The 13,925-nt window shown below is 44.5% G+C and overlaps 1 protein-coding gene across 4 annotated transcripts in view; it reads left to right on the forward strand.

Moving 5' to 3' along the window:
• PUDP (pseudouridine 5'-phosphatase) overlaps positions 1–13,925 on the forward strand; it is a 181,032-nt gene that overhangs the window by 61,756 nt on the left and 105,351 nt on the right. For all 4 annotated transcript variants that reach the window (XM_023202541.3, XM_023202543.2, XM_023202544.3 and 1 more), the window contains exon 3: positions 9,406–9,635. In XM_023202541.3, coding sequence (XP_023058309.1) covers positions 9,406–9,635 — 230 coding nt within the window. The remainder of the gene's footprint in view (positions 1–9,405; positions 9,636–13,925) is intronic.

Below are 13,925 nucleotides of genomic sequence, written 5' to 3' on the forward strand. Positions count from 1 at the left end.
TCCGTAAGTGGCGATCCCTGATATTAGCTTTGAGTTGCTGCAAGGTCCCTAGTAAATTAGGACTGAAGATCTGCACACAGCCAAGGGCCCTCTGCCTCCCAGCAAGCACCTTTTCAAAAGAGCAGAATTCATTTGGAAGGCCTAGAAAAAGGAAGGAGGTGCTCTGCCAAAATCAATGATGTCTGAGAAAGAAGCATGCTCCCTAGAGCTTGGAGAAGATCAGAAGAGGGATAGCCTGAGGCCTGGCTCTGCAGTAAATCATTAAGAGACGCCCACTCACAGCGGCTGTGGTTACCAGAAGTTTCCTGTGAGGAACTAACAAGCGCACAGTAGTGTTTGTAAGTGATGGTTCCATTTTAATAGATAAACATACAGAACTTATAAAAAGTCAAGACTCTATATTGGCCAGATTTCCTAAATGAGTTAATATTTCTCTTAAATTTATACTTAAAGTCACAATTTTTAAAACTATATATATGAATGTGAATACTATATGCTTTGGGGAATTTGACTTTGGTTCTTTATTCTAGTGTCAAGACAGTAGTTAAAGCGATCAGCACAGATTTTCTTCCATAATATACTATTGCAATAGAGAAAAGAGACCAATGTGAAACTGGACTCAACATCAGTTAGCCCAGAGGTGACTGGGTATTTTAAAGGGAAATTCAGGGAGTAGGGAGGGGTCAGCAGAGGCTCAGCAGAGTCGGGGAAGTGAAAATTGCAGAAAGCGGAAAGAGGGTTTGGTCTGTGTGAAGCCATCTGGGTTTCACTGGTGCTGATAGAAGTCAAGCTCCTGCCCTCCCACAGCGGCTTGTCTGCAGGGGTGGCTGGAACCAACGATCAGTTATTTCGGCAGCCTTGAGTTTTCATAGGCAAGTACTTTAAGGGGGCTAGAGTCATCTATGGGGGTGGCCTTGAGCTGTTGAACTTGTTCAGGTCTTTCTAGGCCACTGCGGGGGCCTTGTGGAGAAAAAGACTCAGAGCAGCCTGGATAGAGTCTGGTCCAGGAGACACTTTTATCACTGAGCATGACCAATCCATTTATCACAATGGTAGCAACCTGTCCTCATGGAATTATGTTTCCTTCAGTAAATCTTGAACAAGAAATAAATGCATCAGCATATGTTTTTTAAAAGTTACACAGATGTTAAACTTAAAGGAAGTTTGCTAAAATCCGTTTCGTGGACCCCTTTGTGAATACCTGACCTACACAGCTTACCCCTTATGATTTAAAGTTAACTTGCATCCATTTTATGGAATCCCAGGTGCCTGTTTGACCTGCACACATATTTCTCCCTTCTTGGTCACTGTCTCAGGGCATCAGCTCTTCATACAACAACAGCTTCCTGTGTGTGGCCCCTGACTGTCCATTGATGACCAAAGGCTCCTGGACTCGCCAAGTTGCCCACGTAAGACCCAGGATTCAGAGAGTGAGACAAGTCCTTGCATTGTAAAGTGCCAAAAATTCTAGTATTCTAAAGCACAGTGTTGTTCAGAACATAGTACCCTTGTGAGATCACGTGTGACATTTGTGAAGAACCTGGAACAGATGTTTCCTTAGGAAGCCTCGCAACAGTAAGTGCTTTCAGCTCACTCAAGGAACTTCAAGTAGGCAAGAAATAAGAGTGGAAACCCTGCATTACTCCATCAGATCTTGAAAGTTTTCCCTTGGATAAATGTGCCTGTCAGTCACATCAAATCATATCCCCTGCCTCCGTGCACTATACCACAACAGTGAAGTCTGCTGGAGCGTCTGTGCTCCCTGGGTACACATTCTCCAGGAGGCAGCATCTTATGAGAGAGTAACAGGTATGTCATCTGTAGAGGAGAATGCTAACCGCTTCATGAGAAGGCTCCCCACCATGAACTTGGATAACTGGATGATGTTTTTTTAACGTATTTATTTTTTAATTGACAAATATAAATCGTATATAGTTATCACATACACAACATGTTTTGAAGTATGTATACATTATGGAGTGGCTACGTCAAGCTAATTAACACATCCATCATCTAACTTTCTCTTCATGTTTTGTGGGGATAACACTTAGAATCTAGAATCTGAGTAATGTTCACGTAGCCAAATGTTATTTTTAATGACCTTTGCCTTAATTGTCAATTCAGTATCGGTCATAGATATTTATTGAGGGCCCAGCATGTGCCAGCCAAGCATGGCCTCCTAATTGGAAACACAAACCCTAAGAAACTCTGAGCATTGTTGTGTAGCGCAGGGGCCATCCTCACACCCCCACAGCCAGCATTCAGCTTGCTTCATAAGCCAGGGATGGAGTCAAAGGAAAACTAGCTCGCTTTCCCACTGTGTATCTGAAATCACTTTCTATTCCATGCTGCACACATATACTGCAGGGAAAAGGAATGATTCCTGCCCCTACTCCTGCCTTCCATTCCTAAGAACAGAGGGGTTGGAAAACAGAGGGTAGGAAATAAGCGGTTTATTCACTGGATGTCTGCGTGGGGTCTTGGGAGCACAGAGGTTATGACTCATTCTTGATACATACAACTGAAATAACTGCAGCCAGCTGCTGGAGGTGTTGCAGTGAATCCCAGAGGGTTACAAGGGTGGGAGGAGCCTGATAAAGTTTCCAGGAAGTGATAGCACATGAGCTATGTCTTCGCCCGCAAAGATGCAGGTAACAGCTCAGACTGAGCCTTAGGAAGAGGGTGGAGGCCAGAGGGTGGCAGGGTTTCTCTGTAGTCCTCAGGAAGTGAAACTGCTTCACAGGAAATAAAGCAGTACCAATCAGGCAGTTTCTTTCTATGTATATTTGAATATTGTGATTGTTTTTAAAATCACACATGACATACTTCTTTTTGTTGTTGTTGTTGTTGTTGAGATAGTCTTTCTCTGTCACCCATGCTGGAGTGCAGTGGTGTGATCTCGGCTGACTGCAACCTCCGTCTCTTGAGTTCAAGTGATTCTCCTGCCTCAGCCTCTCGAGCAGCTGGGATTACAGGCATGTGCCTCCATGCCTGGCTAATTTTTGTATTTTTGGTAGAGACAGGGTTTCACCATGTTGGTCAGGCTGGTCTGCAACTCCTGACCTCAAGTAATCCACCCACCTTGGCCTCCCAAAGTGCAGGGATTGCAGGCATGAGCCACCATGCCTGGCCAAACTTGACATATTTCTCAGGAGCGAGAAAGAGCCGCTGTCTGTCCACCACCTGCCCCCAACCTCCTTGAACCGCATCCCAGGCAGCTTGGTGTTATAGCTGATATTGCCTGTGTCGGCCCTCCTCTCCTGATTTATTTTAATCCTCATATACTCTTTCTTCTTCTGGGTGTTGTTCTTTTCTAGCATTCTGTTTTTGTTTTAAGGACTCAGTAACTTACATGTCTCTGTGAATACTAATTATTATCATGACTGTTGCTTCCTCGCCCACTTTTCTCTGGATTGTCACTTTTTTCTGGCAGATTCCTGTCTTCTGCCTGTTTGAGTCTTCTTCCACAAACACCTGGCAGTGTCTGTTCTGCTCATTCACATTCCAGAAGAGAGCACTTATGTATTCATTTCCTGGGGCTGCTGCCACAAGATACCGAAAACTCAACAACTTCTAATAACAGAAATTGACTCTCTCCCAGTTCTGGAGACCGGAAGTCTGAAATCAAGGTGTCTCAGGGCCACACTCCCTCTGGAGGCTCTAGGGGAGGATCCTTCCTGCCTCTCGCAGCTCCTGAGGGCTCTAGGCGTCCCTGGGCTTGTGGCCACATCACTCCAGTCTCTGCCTCCGTTTCCACGTGGCAGAGTGTGCTCATCTCAAGATTTTTAACTTAATTACATCTCCAAAGACCCTTTTTCTAAACAAGGCAGAAGTACCATGGGTGAGGACTTCTGTTTGGGGGCCACCGTTCAACCCACTGCTCTCAGTCACACATAGCTTTTGAAGCATAACACCTGCTGTTCAGGCAGTTGCGAAAGTAGCCCCTAAGAAAGACGGCATGCTAAAGCACCTTCCCTATGGTGGGGTGGGGTGACAGAGGCCAGGCACCCTTAGGATGCCCATGCGGGAGGTGGAGGCTAAGCAGAATCCCACAGGTGTGTCTGGTCCTGGGATAGCGTCAGTGTCTTCTCACAGGTAGCCAGGTGGCATCCATCAGCTGACCACATCGTCTGCCCCAGTGGCATGGGCTGTCTTCCATGTCTCACTGTATAGAGCTCTTCTAGACTGAGGCCCAGGACATGGGTCTCAGCACACAGCATTAATGACATGCATGGCCCTCTAAGCGGTTCCCTCTCCCCCTTTGCGTTGTCAACCCCGGGTACCCCCCACTTGCTTCTGTTGCTCACTGCACGTCTCAGGTAGTACAGAGAATGTTCAGGCTCGTAGGGTTCTGATGGCCAGATCACCCAGCAGAAGAATGCCAAGAACACCTGAGACCGCGGCAGCTGCCTGCCTTCTGCCTCTTTCCTTTGTTTAATCCTCTTTAATTGCACATCCCTGTTCTCACCCACCTTGGGTCTCTAGGATGGAGGAAAGCAGGAGCATTTCTTCCCACCCACAGTGCTGATTCTCCACATTCCCCAGTTCTTGCCCTGGAGATGTGTCCCATGAGCTGATTGTTTGAAGCAGCAGATATCTAGATATCTGTCTCTCTGCCCTTCCTGTAAACCCAGGGAAGCACACCAAGTGCTAGGAGCTGGGAACTGGAGTTCATTTATACACATAATTAACCAGCTTCTCCCTAGAATAGAACTCCATTTACCCTTTTTAGTCTTTTACTTCTTAGGGAAAGCCACTGAGTAAGACAAAGTTTGTGTGCAATCTTTAAAAGATGCAAAACTTTGTGAAGGCATCAGGCAGTTTTCAATCAGGTGATTAGGATTGTTCGTTCCTGGCAATACACTGGAGCTTTATCTGATGATAATGACACTGGCTAACGTTTATCTGGGGCTTCCTCACCCATGTCACTTTCTAGGCATTGTTCTTGTGAATTAATTCCATGAGGAACATTAATCATTACTCTTTGACAGATGACAAAATTGAGTCCCAAAGAGGGCATATAATTGACGGATGTCCCGTAGTCTCTGACTGTGGTCATAGTCTTGTCTTGGCTTTCATCTTCATAGGAGTCCCAAGCATTTTGAAGATGTCAGTATGCTGTGGTGGTGTAAAGCAGTCATCCAGAACCATTTTTGATTCATTCTCCATCAATAAGTGTTGAGCTGCATTCTAGTCTAGACACATTGGTGTGCGTTTGTTTATCTACTCCACTGTTACAGCTGGTACCTTAGAAAGAATTCACAGCAATAGAAATGCAAGAAGGATAAGCTAAAATAAAATAATCGGCTGGGCACAGTGGCTCACATCTCTAAGCCCAGGGCTTTGAGAGGCTGAGGCAAGAGGATTACTTGAAGCAGAACTTCAGGACTAACTTAGCTAACATAGGGAGACCCTGTCTCTACAAAACATAAAAAAAATTTACCAGGCATGGTGACATGCACCTGTAGTCCCAGCTATTCGGGTGACTGAGGCTGGAGGATTGTTTGAGCCCAGGAGGTCAAGGCTGCTATGATTGTTCAACTCTACTCCAGCCTGGGTCACAGAGCAAGATCCTGTCTCAAAACAATAATAATAAAATAATCTGTTTAAGTTTTTAAAATTAATAGCACCAAAGTACTTTAAGAAAATTTTCTTTATACAGTTTGTTTTACAGAGCCATGTGTTTAAATGTGCTCCATTTTTTAAAAATACTGGTTTAAAATTGTGTGATCCAGCAATTTAAAAATCTTGTTTTAAATTCAGATAGTTTTGATCCTCAGCTTTAATCACTGTTTATATCCAGACAGAAGTTCACGATTGGCTATTTTTTTTTTTTATTTTTATTTATTTTTTTTTTTGATGGAGTCTGACTCTGTCACCCAGGCTGGAGTGGAGTGGCGCTATGTCGGCTCACTGCAACCTCCACTTCCTAGGTTCAAGCGATTCTCCTGCCTCTGCCTCCCAAGTAACTGGGATTACAGGACGCACTGCCACATGCGACTGTCTCTTTAAAAAATAAAATTAGAGCCTTTCTTTTATCTCATCCATCAGTTAGGTTAAGGTTTAAATTGAAATTTAGCTAATAAATGTAGTCCTCTGTGATACTAATCAGTAGTTGTTGCAAACTAATGAAATAGTGTGGCATTTTAGTATTTTTAACTAATGGATTCAAGTTCTGTAGAAGCTCTTCAGGTGGAGTACTTCTACACTGATTGAATATTGTTTTTATGTGTGGAAGTGTGTGTGTGTGTTCATGAGATCTGTCATTTTCTTGTCTGGCTTTTGTCTGGTTTTGGGATCAGGGAAGTGCTGATGTAAAATGAATTGAGAGGTATTCCCTCCAATTTCCTGAAAAGTCTGTTTAGAATTGGCATTCTTTTTTTTCTTGAGAAGTTGGTAAATTTACCAGTGAGGCCATTTGATCCTAGATGTGGGAAGGAGGTTTTTAACTACAAATTCAATTCCTTTCATAGGCAGAAGGCTATTCGGGTTATTTGTGTCTTCTTGAGGGAGTTTTATATCTTTCAAAGAATTATCTCATTTCATCTAAATGGTCAAATGTGTTGGCATTAATCCTATAGTAATTAAGTTTTTATCATTTTATTGATGTTAGCATCTGTAGTGATGTCCCCTCTTTCCCTGCTAAGGTTGGTACATTTGGATCTTCTTTATTTTTTTGATCAGTTTAGCTAGGAGTCTACTAATTTAGTTGCTCTTCTCAAACAACTCACTTTTGATTTAGTTGGTTTTCTGTATTCTACTTTCTATTTCATTGATTTTCTCTCTCGTGCTTATTATTTCCTTCCTTTTATTTGTTTTGGGTTTAATTTGCTCTTTTCCTTCACTTACTTAAGGTAAAAGCTTAAATCATTGAACTTCTTTCTTTCAGGTTTTCAGGATCTAAGGATTTCAGGATCTTTCACAACTTCAGGATCTAAGTTGTGACAACTTAGATCACTTATTTGAGACCTTATTATTTAACATATCACTCAAAGCCATCAGTTTTCCTCTAAGCAATGTTTTAGCCACATCCCAGAAATTTTGATAGTTTTTAGTTCTCTACAAAATATTACCTAGTTTCCCTTTGTGGTTTCATCTTTGACCTGTGTCTTACATAGAAGTGTAACATCCAAATATTTGTGATTTTCTACATTCCTTTCTATTATTAATGTCTATTTTAATTCTGTCATCGTTAGATAAGGTATTCTGTATGATTTTAAGTATTTTATAATTTTTGAGAATAGTTTTATCGCTTATAATAGGATCTTGTTGAATGTTCCATGTGCACTTAAAAATAATGTGGTTTCTGCTGTTGTTGGGAGAAGTATTACATAAACGTCAACTAGGTCAGGTTGCTTGACGGTGATTCTGAAGTCTGCTGTATCCTTACTTCTTTTCTGTCTACTTGTTCTATCAATTACTGATAGAAGAGTTTTAAACTTCCTTCTACGTTTGTGTTTCTCCATTCAGTTCTATTGGTTTTTTCTTTATGCATTCTGAAGCTCTGCTATTTGATGTTTACACATTTAGAATTATGTCTTATTGATGAACTCTGACCTATTTGTCATTATGAAATGTCCCTATTTATCCCTGATGATAGTCATTCATTATTCTAAAGGCTTGTTTGTTATTAATGTAAGTAACTTGGCTCTCTTTTGAGCAATAGTTATGTGTTACGTAGTTTTGTCTCCTTTTATTTTCAATCTGTCTGTGTAGTTATATTTCAAGTAGGTTTCTGTAGACAACATGTAGTTGGGTCTTTTGTTTTTCTTTTTTATTCTGGTAGTGTCTATCTTAGGTGTGTTTATAATACTTATAAAGCCGTTACATAAGGTCATGATCTGCTAATTCCATCTGTCTCTGTCATCTATCATTTCTGTGTCTGTTTCTCCTGATTGCTTCCCCCACCCCCACCCCCCCCCGGGTTGTGGGTGGTATTTGCTTCTTTGCAGGCATGGTAATTTTTGATTGAATGTTAGACACTATGAATTCTACACCCAGTGGAGTGCTAGATTTTGCTCTATTTCATTTGCTCTATTTAACTTTGTCCTGGAACTACATTATGATCTGTCCATGCCTTCCTTTTAAAAATCTCTAGAGGGTCAGGTGCTCCAGATATCTGTTACCTTACCCTGAGTAACTTTAGGTGTTTGGAAAAAATGACTATGTTGATTCTTTTGTGTAAGAATTGACAAAGTAGGGCCATTAAATCATGATATTATTAAAATAGGCATGATTACACAATTATTTAAAATACAATTTTAGGCCAGGCATGGTGGCTCATGCCTTTAATCCCAGTACTTTGAGAGGCCGAGGCAGGTGAAGCACCTGAGGTCAGGAGTTCGAGACCAGCCTGGACAACATGGTGAAACTCCATCTCTACTAAAAATACAAAAATTAGCTGGGCGTGGTGGCACATGCTTATAGTCCCAGCTACTTGGGAGGCTGAGGCAGGAGAATTGCTTGAACCTGGGATGCCGAGGTTGAAGTGAGCCGAGATCAGCTATTGTCCTCCAGCCTGGGCAACAGAGCGAGACCCTGTCTCAAAAATAAAATAAAATTTTAGACAAACCATCACACTTGTGTGGATTTAGATGTTCCCGTTGTGCGTCAGCATAAGTTAAAGGTGGGAAGGACTCCTGGTATTTTCTATTTTTTCTGATAACTAGTCCTCTCATAATTGGCTCCATGACGACCTCCATGAACACATGCGGTCCCTGTCATTAATCTGTATGGCTAATGACAGTGTGAAGATTGTCTTTTCATATGGCACGTTGCTGTTGATCAGCTGTGTTCAGCAGCTTTCTTTTGTCCCCTGATCCCTTGTTAAGTAGCGCCACAGCCGTCCCTCAGCCGCAGCCTTCTTCAGCATCTGGTGGAGGCCTTTGTGTAATTTCCTCTCCTTAGCAGGGTGAGGAATGATTGAAGTGTTTTCTGTAGAATATAGCGCTTTTGCAGAAAACACCAAAGGCATAGTCCTTGTGTATTTACTGCTTTGGAATAAAAGTATGGTTCAGCGAGGCCCTGCTGTGGGGCCTTCCCCGGTGCCCTGGCCAGATCCCAGGTCCGGTCACCTCCCGGGCCTGCTCGCTGCCCTTCTCCGCGTTTCATAAAGAGGCCCAGCAGACAAAGCAGCAGTGCCTCCCAGTGCGCTCCTCTTCTGTTCCTTTGGGAAATGCATCGCTCAACCCCCAATAGCTTTTTTGATTTTTTGGTTTGTTTTATTTTGAGCAGGGATGTTTTGGAGCTGACAACTCCTTTTAGACAATCTGTCCTAGGTCAGAAATGCCTCAAAAGGGGCAGCCTGAGAGTGTGCTGCCACACAGCTGGAGGGACCGTCCCTGGAAGAAGGCCTTGTGGTGGAGGCCTCGCTCCTCACCGCAGTCCTTCCCTCCTCCTCCACAGGGGCTGAGAAACTCATCGTCCACCTGCGGAAACACGGCATCCCCTTTGCGCTGGCCACCAGCTCAGGGTCCGCGTCGTTCGAGATGAAGACCAGCCGCCACAAGGAATTCTTCAGCTTGTTTTCCCACATTGTGCTGGGAGATGACCCCGAAGTGCAGCATGGCAAGCCAGACCCCGACATCTTCCTCGCCTGTGCCAAGAGATTCTCTCCCGCTCCTGCTATGGAGAAGGTAAGCGGATGCCGGTGACACAAGCCATGTTCCACGACCACGTTCCACCAGATAATATCTACGTAGTATTTGCTAAATGTGAAAAGTTGTGGTTTGTGCTGTTGAAGGCCAGTTTGCAGTGCTCCCTAGAACTTGGGTATGTGGGCAGGGAGATGGTCTGACTTGGAAGATTTTGTGAGGAATTGTGGCCACACCTAAGTCACCAGGCCAGGGAGACTCAACCAGAATCCAGTGGGTCTCAGGGACAGTCTGAGAAGCTTACAGTGCCAGAACAGGGCCTATTCAGACATTTTCCAGGGAAGCGGCGGTTCTACTGATGTGGGGCTTAAACCAGTCTTCTTGTCTAGGTGCAGGCTTTAAGGTGAGTATTCACTGCAGTTCAGATGTAAATCACTAAAACTCACTTCCCCTCCCCAACTGCTTATAGAGGGCTCATTGGTTACTGCAGAATTTTTGCTTGTGTAGTGACGTTGGGTTCTTATCGCCAAGTTTTTGGACTTCCATCCATTTCTCCATTGGAAAATGGCAGCTGGTGGGCTTGTATGCTGTGGCACCCCCTGTCCTGCACCGCAGCTTCTTGACCATGCAGGGTATGCGGTGGAGACGGCCCCTGGCTCCCTCTTCTTGTTATACAAGGCTCCTTCCCAGGTGACCTGGGCAGAGCGTTTAGGGAGCTGACTGCTCGTGGTGGCTGGGCCTGGCTCCAGATTTCTCTGACGGCTCTGTGACTGCCAAGATGGAGTCCTTGGCCTGAACGATCTGCAGATACAGATTCCAGAATCACAGCAAGTCACCCTTGAAAGGGGGGCTCCCGCTGGCGATGTCAGTGTAAGCAGCTGGGGAGGGCATTCATCGGGGAGTCCCTGCGAATGCCTGCTTCCCCTGGGTTCCTGCATGTGAGGACTCGTGTGGTTTGTGGGGAAGAGCCTTTCAGTGAGAGGTCTTTTTCAGACCTCACCTCTCATCACTAACCAGTGACACCAATCACGAGCTCAGCGAAATTACTCAGAAACCTCCTTCCCAATAAAGCTGAGCTACTGGAGTAGTCTTGAAAGACCTGGTTTTTGTTGTTGTTGTTTTGTTTTGTTTTGTTTTGTTTTTTGCCCAGGGTGCAACTTACTACCTTGAACCTATAGAGGCAGCCGGAACCTGTGCCTCAGTACACAGGCCTCTGATTCTCTGAAGCTAAGTGGGCATCCAGCAATTCACTTGAATTCTGACACTGACTCCTACGGTTAGCCCAGACCCCGAAGGTTAAGGCCCCAGTCCTACAAGACGCCCATCGCACATTCCGGGGGCCACCTGTACTTCTGATTGGCTACAAATTGGGGGTTCCTGTGATCCTCTTTTCAGGTCTAATAATTCCCTAACATGACTGACAGAGCTCAGGAAAACACTTTCATACACTTGCTGCTTTGTTAAAGGAAGGGTAAAACTCAGGGACAGCCAAATGGAAGCAAGGCACTGGGCAAGGTACGGCAGGTGGTTGCAGCGCTCCCCTGCCCCCTCTGGGCACGTGACCCTCCCAGCACCTCCATGTGCTCACCAAACTAAAAGCTCCCCAGGCCCCTCATGTAGAGGTTTTTATGGAGCTTTCTTATGTAGCTGTGAATGATGACGTCACTGTCGATTGCTCATTGAACTCAATCCAGGCCAAGGTGCCCTCCCTGGAGATGAGGGGGAGGGCTGAAAGTTCCAGTCTTGTTGGTTTGTTTGTTTGTTTGTTTGTTTTGAGATGGAGTCTCATTCTGTTGCCAAGGCTGGAGTGCAGTGGCATGATCTCGGCTCACTGCAACCTCTACCTCCCGGGTTCCAATAATTCTCCTGCCTCACCCTCCCAAGTACTCAGGATTACAGGCGTGTGCCATCACGCCTGGCTAATTTTTGTATTTTTAGTAGAGACAGGGTCTCATCATGTTGGTCAGGCTGGTCTCGAACTCCTGGTTTCAGGTGATCCACCTGCCTCAGCCTCCTAAAGTGTTGGGATTGCAGGCATGAGCCACTGTGCCCGGACCCAGTCTTCTAATCGCATTATTTGGTCTTTCTGATGTCCAGACCCTGTCCTAAAGCTATCCTGGGTCCACCAGAGGCACCTCATTAGGTTGAAAATGGCTTGTTAATGACTCAGAAATTCCAAGTGTTTTAGGAGCTCTATATCATGAACTGGGGACAAAAACTAGGTGTGTAGTTTTTATGATGCCATAGCTATAAACAGTCATTGAAAGACAGTGGGGCATTCTTAGCAATACACATACCTGGGCTGATTGAAATCTCATTCCTGATTTAAGTCTCATTACTGAATTCAACTTGACTGCAATTGCTTGACATGGGACGTGCCTGAGACCTCCCAGCTAGTAAGTCAGAGAGTCAATGCTGAGCCTCCAGGTGCAGCTGAAACAGGTCCCAGTGGGAATATATATCTGCTTCTTATGTCTGGACATGTGTATGTCTGCATGCTTGGCATCCTGTTACAAATTCCACTCAAACATGTTCATTTTTCCTCAGAATTTCCCCCTTATGAAAGAATTATTCCATAGCTTCAGGCTATAAACTCTTCTTCCCAGAAACACCATTTTTGTTGTTGTTGAACCTGAGTTATTGTTCACTAGAAAAGTGAAGGTGCTGCATTCCATACACCATGTGTCAGAATCGATCAGAGTATGTTGGCACTTGCATTCAGTTCTGTATTTACAAACTGATAAAGACAAGGTAAAATATTTGCCTTGTTAACATGAGCTGTTCCTATAGCTAAGGCAATTAAATGGAATTTCAAGTACAGGCAGTCCTTGTTTTGCAAGGCACTCTGTTAATGGAAACATGGTGTTTCCACGTGGGGTTTTTTGGTTTTGGTTTTGTTTTGTTTTGTTTTTCAGATAGGGTCCCCTTTGTTGTCCAGGCCATTGGCGGCAGTAGCACAATCGTAGCTCACTGCAGCCTCCATTTCCTGGGCTTAAGCAATCCTTCTGCCTCTGTCTCTCAAGTAGCTGGGAGCACAGGCACACACCACCATGCACAGCCGGGCGTGGCACCTAACACCTGTAATCCCAGCACTTTGGGATGCTGAGGCAAGAGGATGCTTGAGCCCAGTAGCTTGAGACCAGCCAGGTCAACATAGCCAGACCCTGTCTCCACAAGCAATTAGCCATGTTTTAAAATGTTTATGGAAGCAGTGTGTATGTGGAAAGCACATGCTGCCATTGCATGGGACCAGTTATGGTGAAACCCACAAAGCAAGGGCCCTCATGAGCAGGACTTTCTCTCACAAGGTACCCTGCAAAAAGAGGCCCACGGAATGAACTCTTTTAACATCCGGTTGTTCTCATTGACAATGTCTGTTTTAGACTTGTCAAAGAAAAATGAGCAGTTACATTTTTTAAAAGTCATTTAGCTCTTAGAAAGTTCTAAACATGTTCGTTATTATTCATCTACATTTACTTACAGATGTGTATATCTCTCATACTTCTTACTTAAAGACAGTTACACATTTTGGGTTTTCCCCCTGTGGTGTGCATATTGTAATGCTAAAGGAAGATTTTCCCAAACTCCTGCCAGGGAAGCAGCCCTGGTTTTGTACTTGGCGTTTGTGTCAGGAATACAGGAGGCAGTGGCCAAGGGGTGTGTGGATGATCCTGGAGCTCTTCAGTCAGGCCCTGCTCTTCCTCTTGGCCGCAGGGGGGTGTGAGCTCACAGGGAGGGGCAGCATGCCTCCAGAGTTCAAGGGCATTCCATTAAATCAGCAGTCACTGAAGAGATTTCTGAATCTCTTAGGGAATTGATCATGCCATAGGTGTCACCAGGTTAATTAGGCACAGTAGTAGTAGTCATAGGAAAGTAGTCAAAAACAAGTAGGATCAAAGGGTTATTAATTATGTTAAATATTAATTCCCATCTTACTAGGAGAAAGTGTCCAACAGAGCCGACATTAAAGAATCAAGTTTTCACTGAGAATATTTTCTAAGTTATTCATGTATCATTATTTTGTTCTAAAAAATATAAAGCAAACATAAAGCCACCTTCAGAAGCCCCCCAGAACCCACCTTCAAGCTAATGAGCACCCACTGAGTGAAAGCACCCGCGCGCTGTGTGCCAGACAGGGTGCGACATCTGCCAACACATCCCCTGAAGGCCAGAGACTCAGTGGGTAGAGGGCCTCCATGTGCCGAACGCCAGGTCCTGAGACTTGCGAGTGTGAGCACACTCATTGACTGGCGGGGACTTGAGAGACCAAGCTGGGAGGCACCCCAGGGCTCTCTGTTCCCAGCCACAAAAAGGCCATCGTTGTTGTGAAAC

This window comes from Piliocolobus tephrosceles, chromosome Y (assembly GCF_002776525.5).
Source record: "Piliocolobus tephrosceles isolate RC106 chromosome Y, ASM277652v3, whole genome shotgun sequence".
NCBI lineage: Eukaryota > Metazoa > Chordata > Mammalia > Primates > Cercopithecidae > Piliocolobus > Piliocolobus tephrosceles.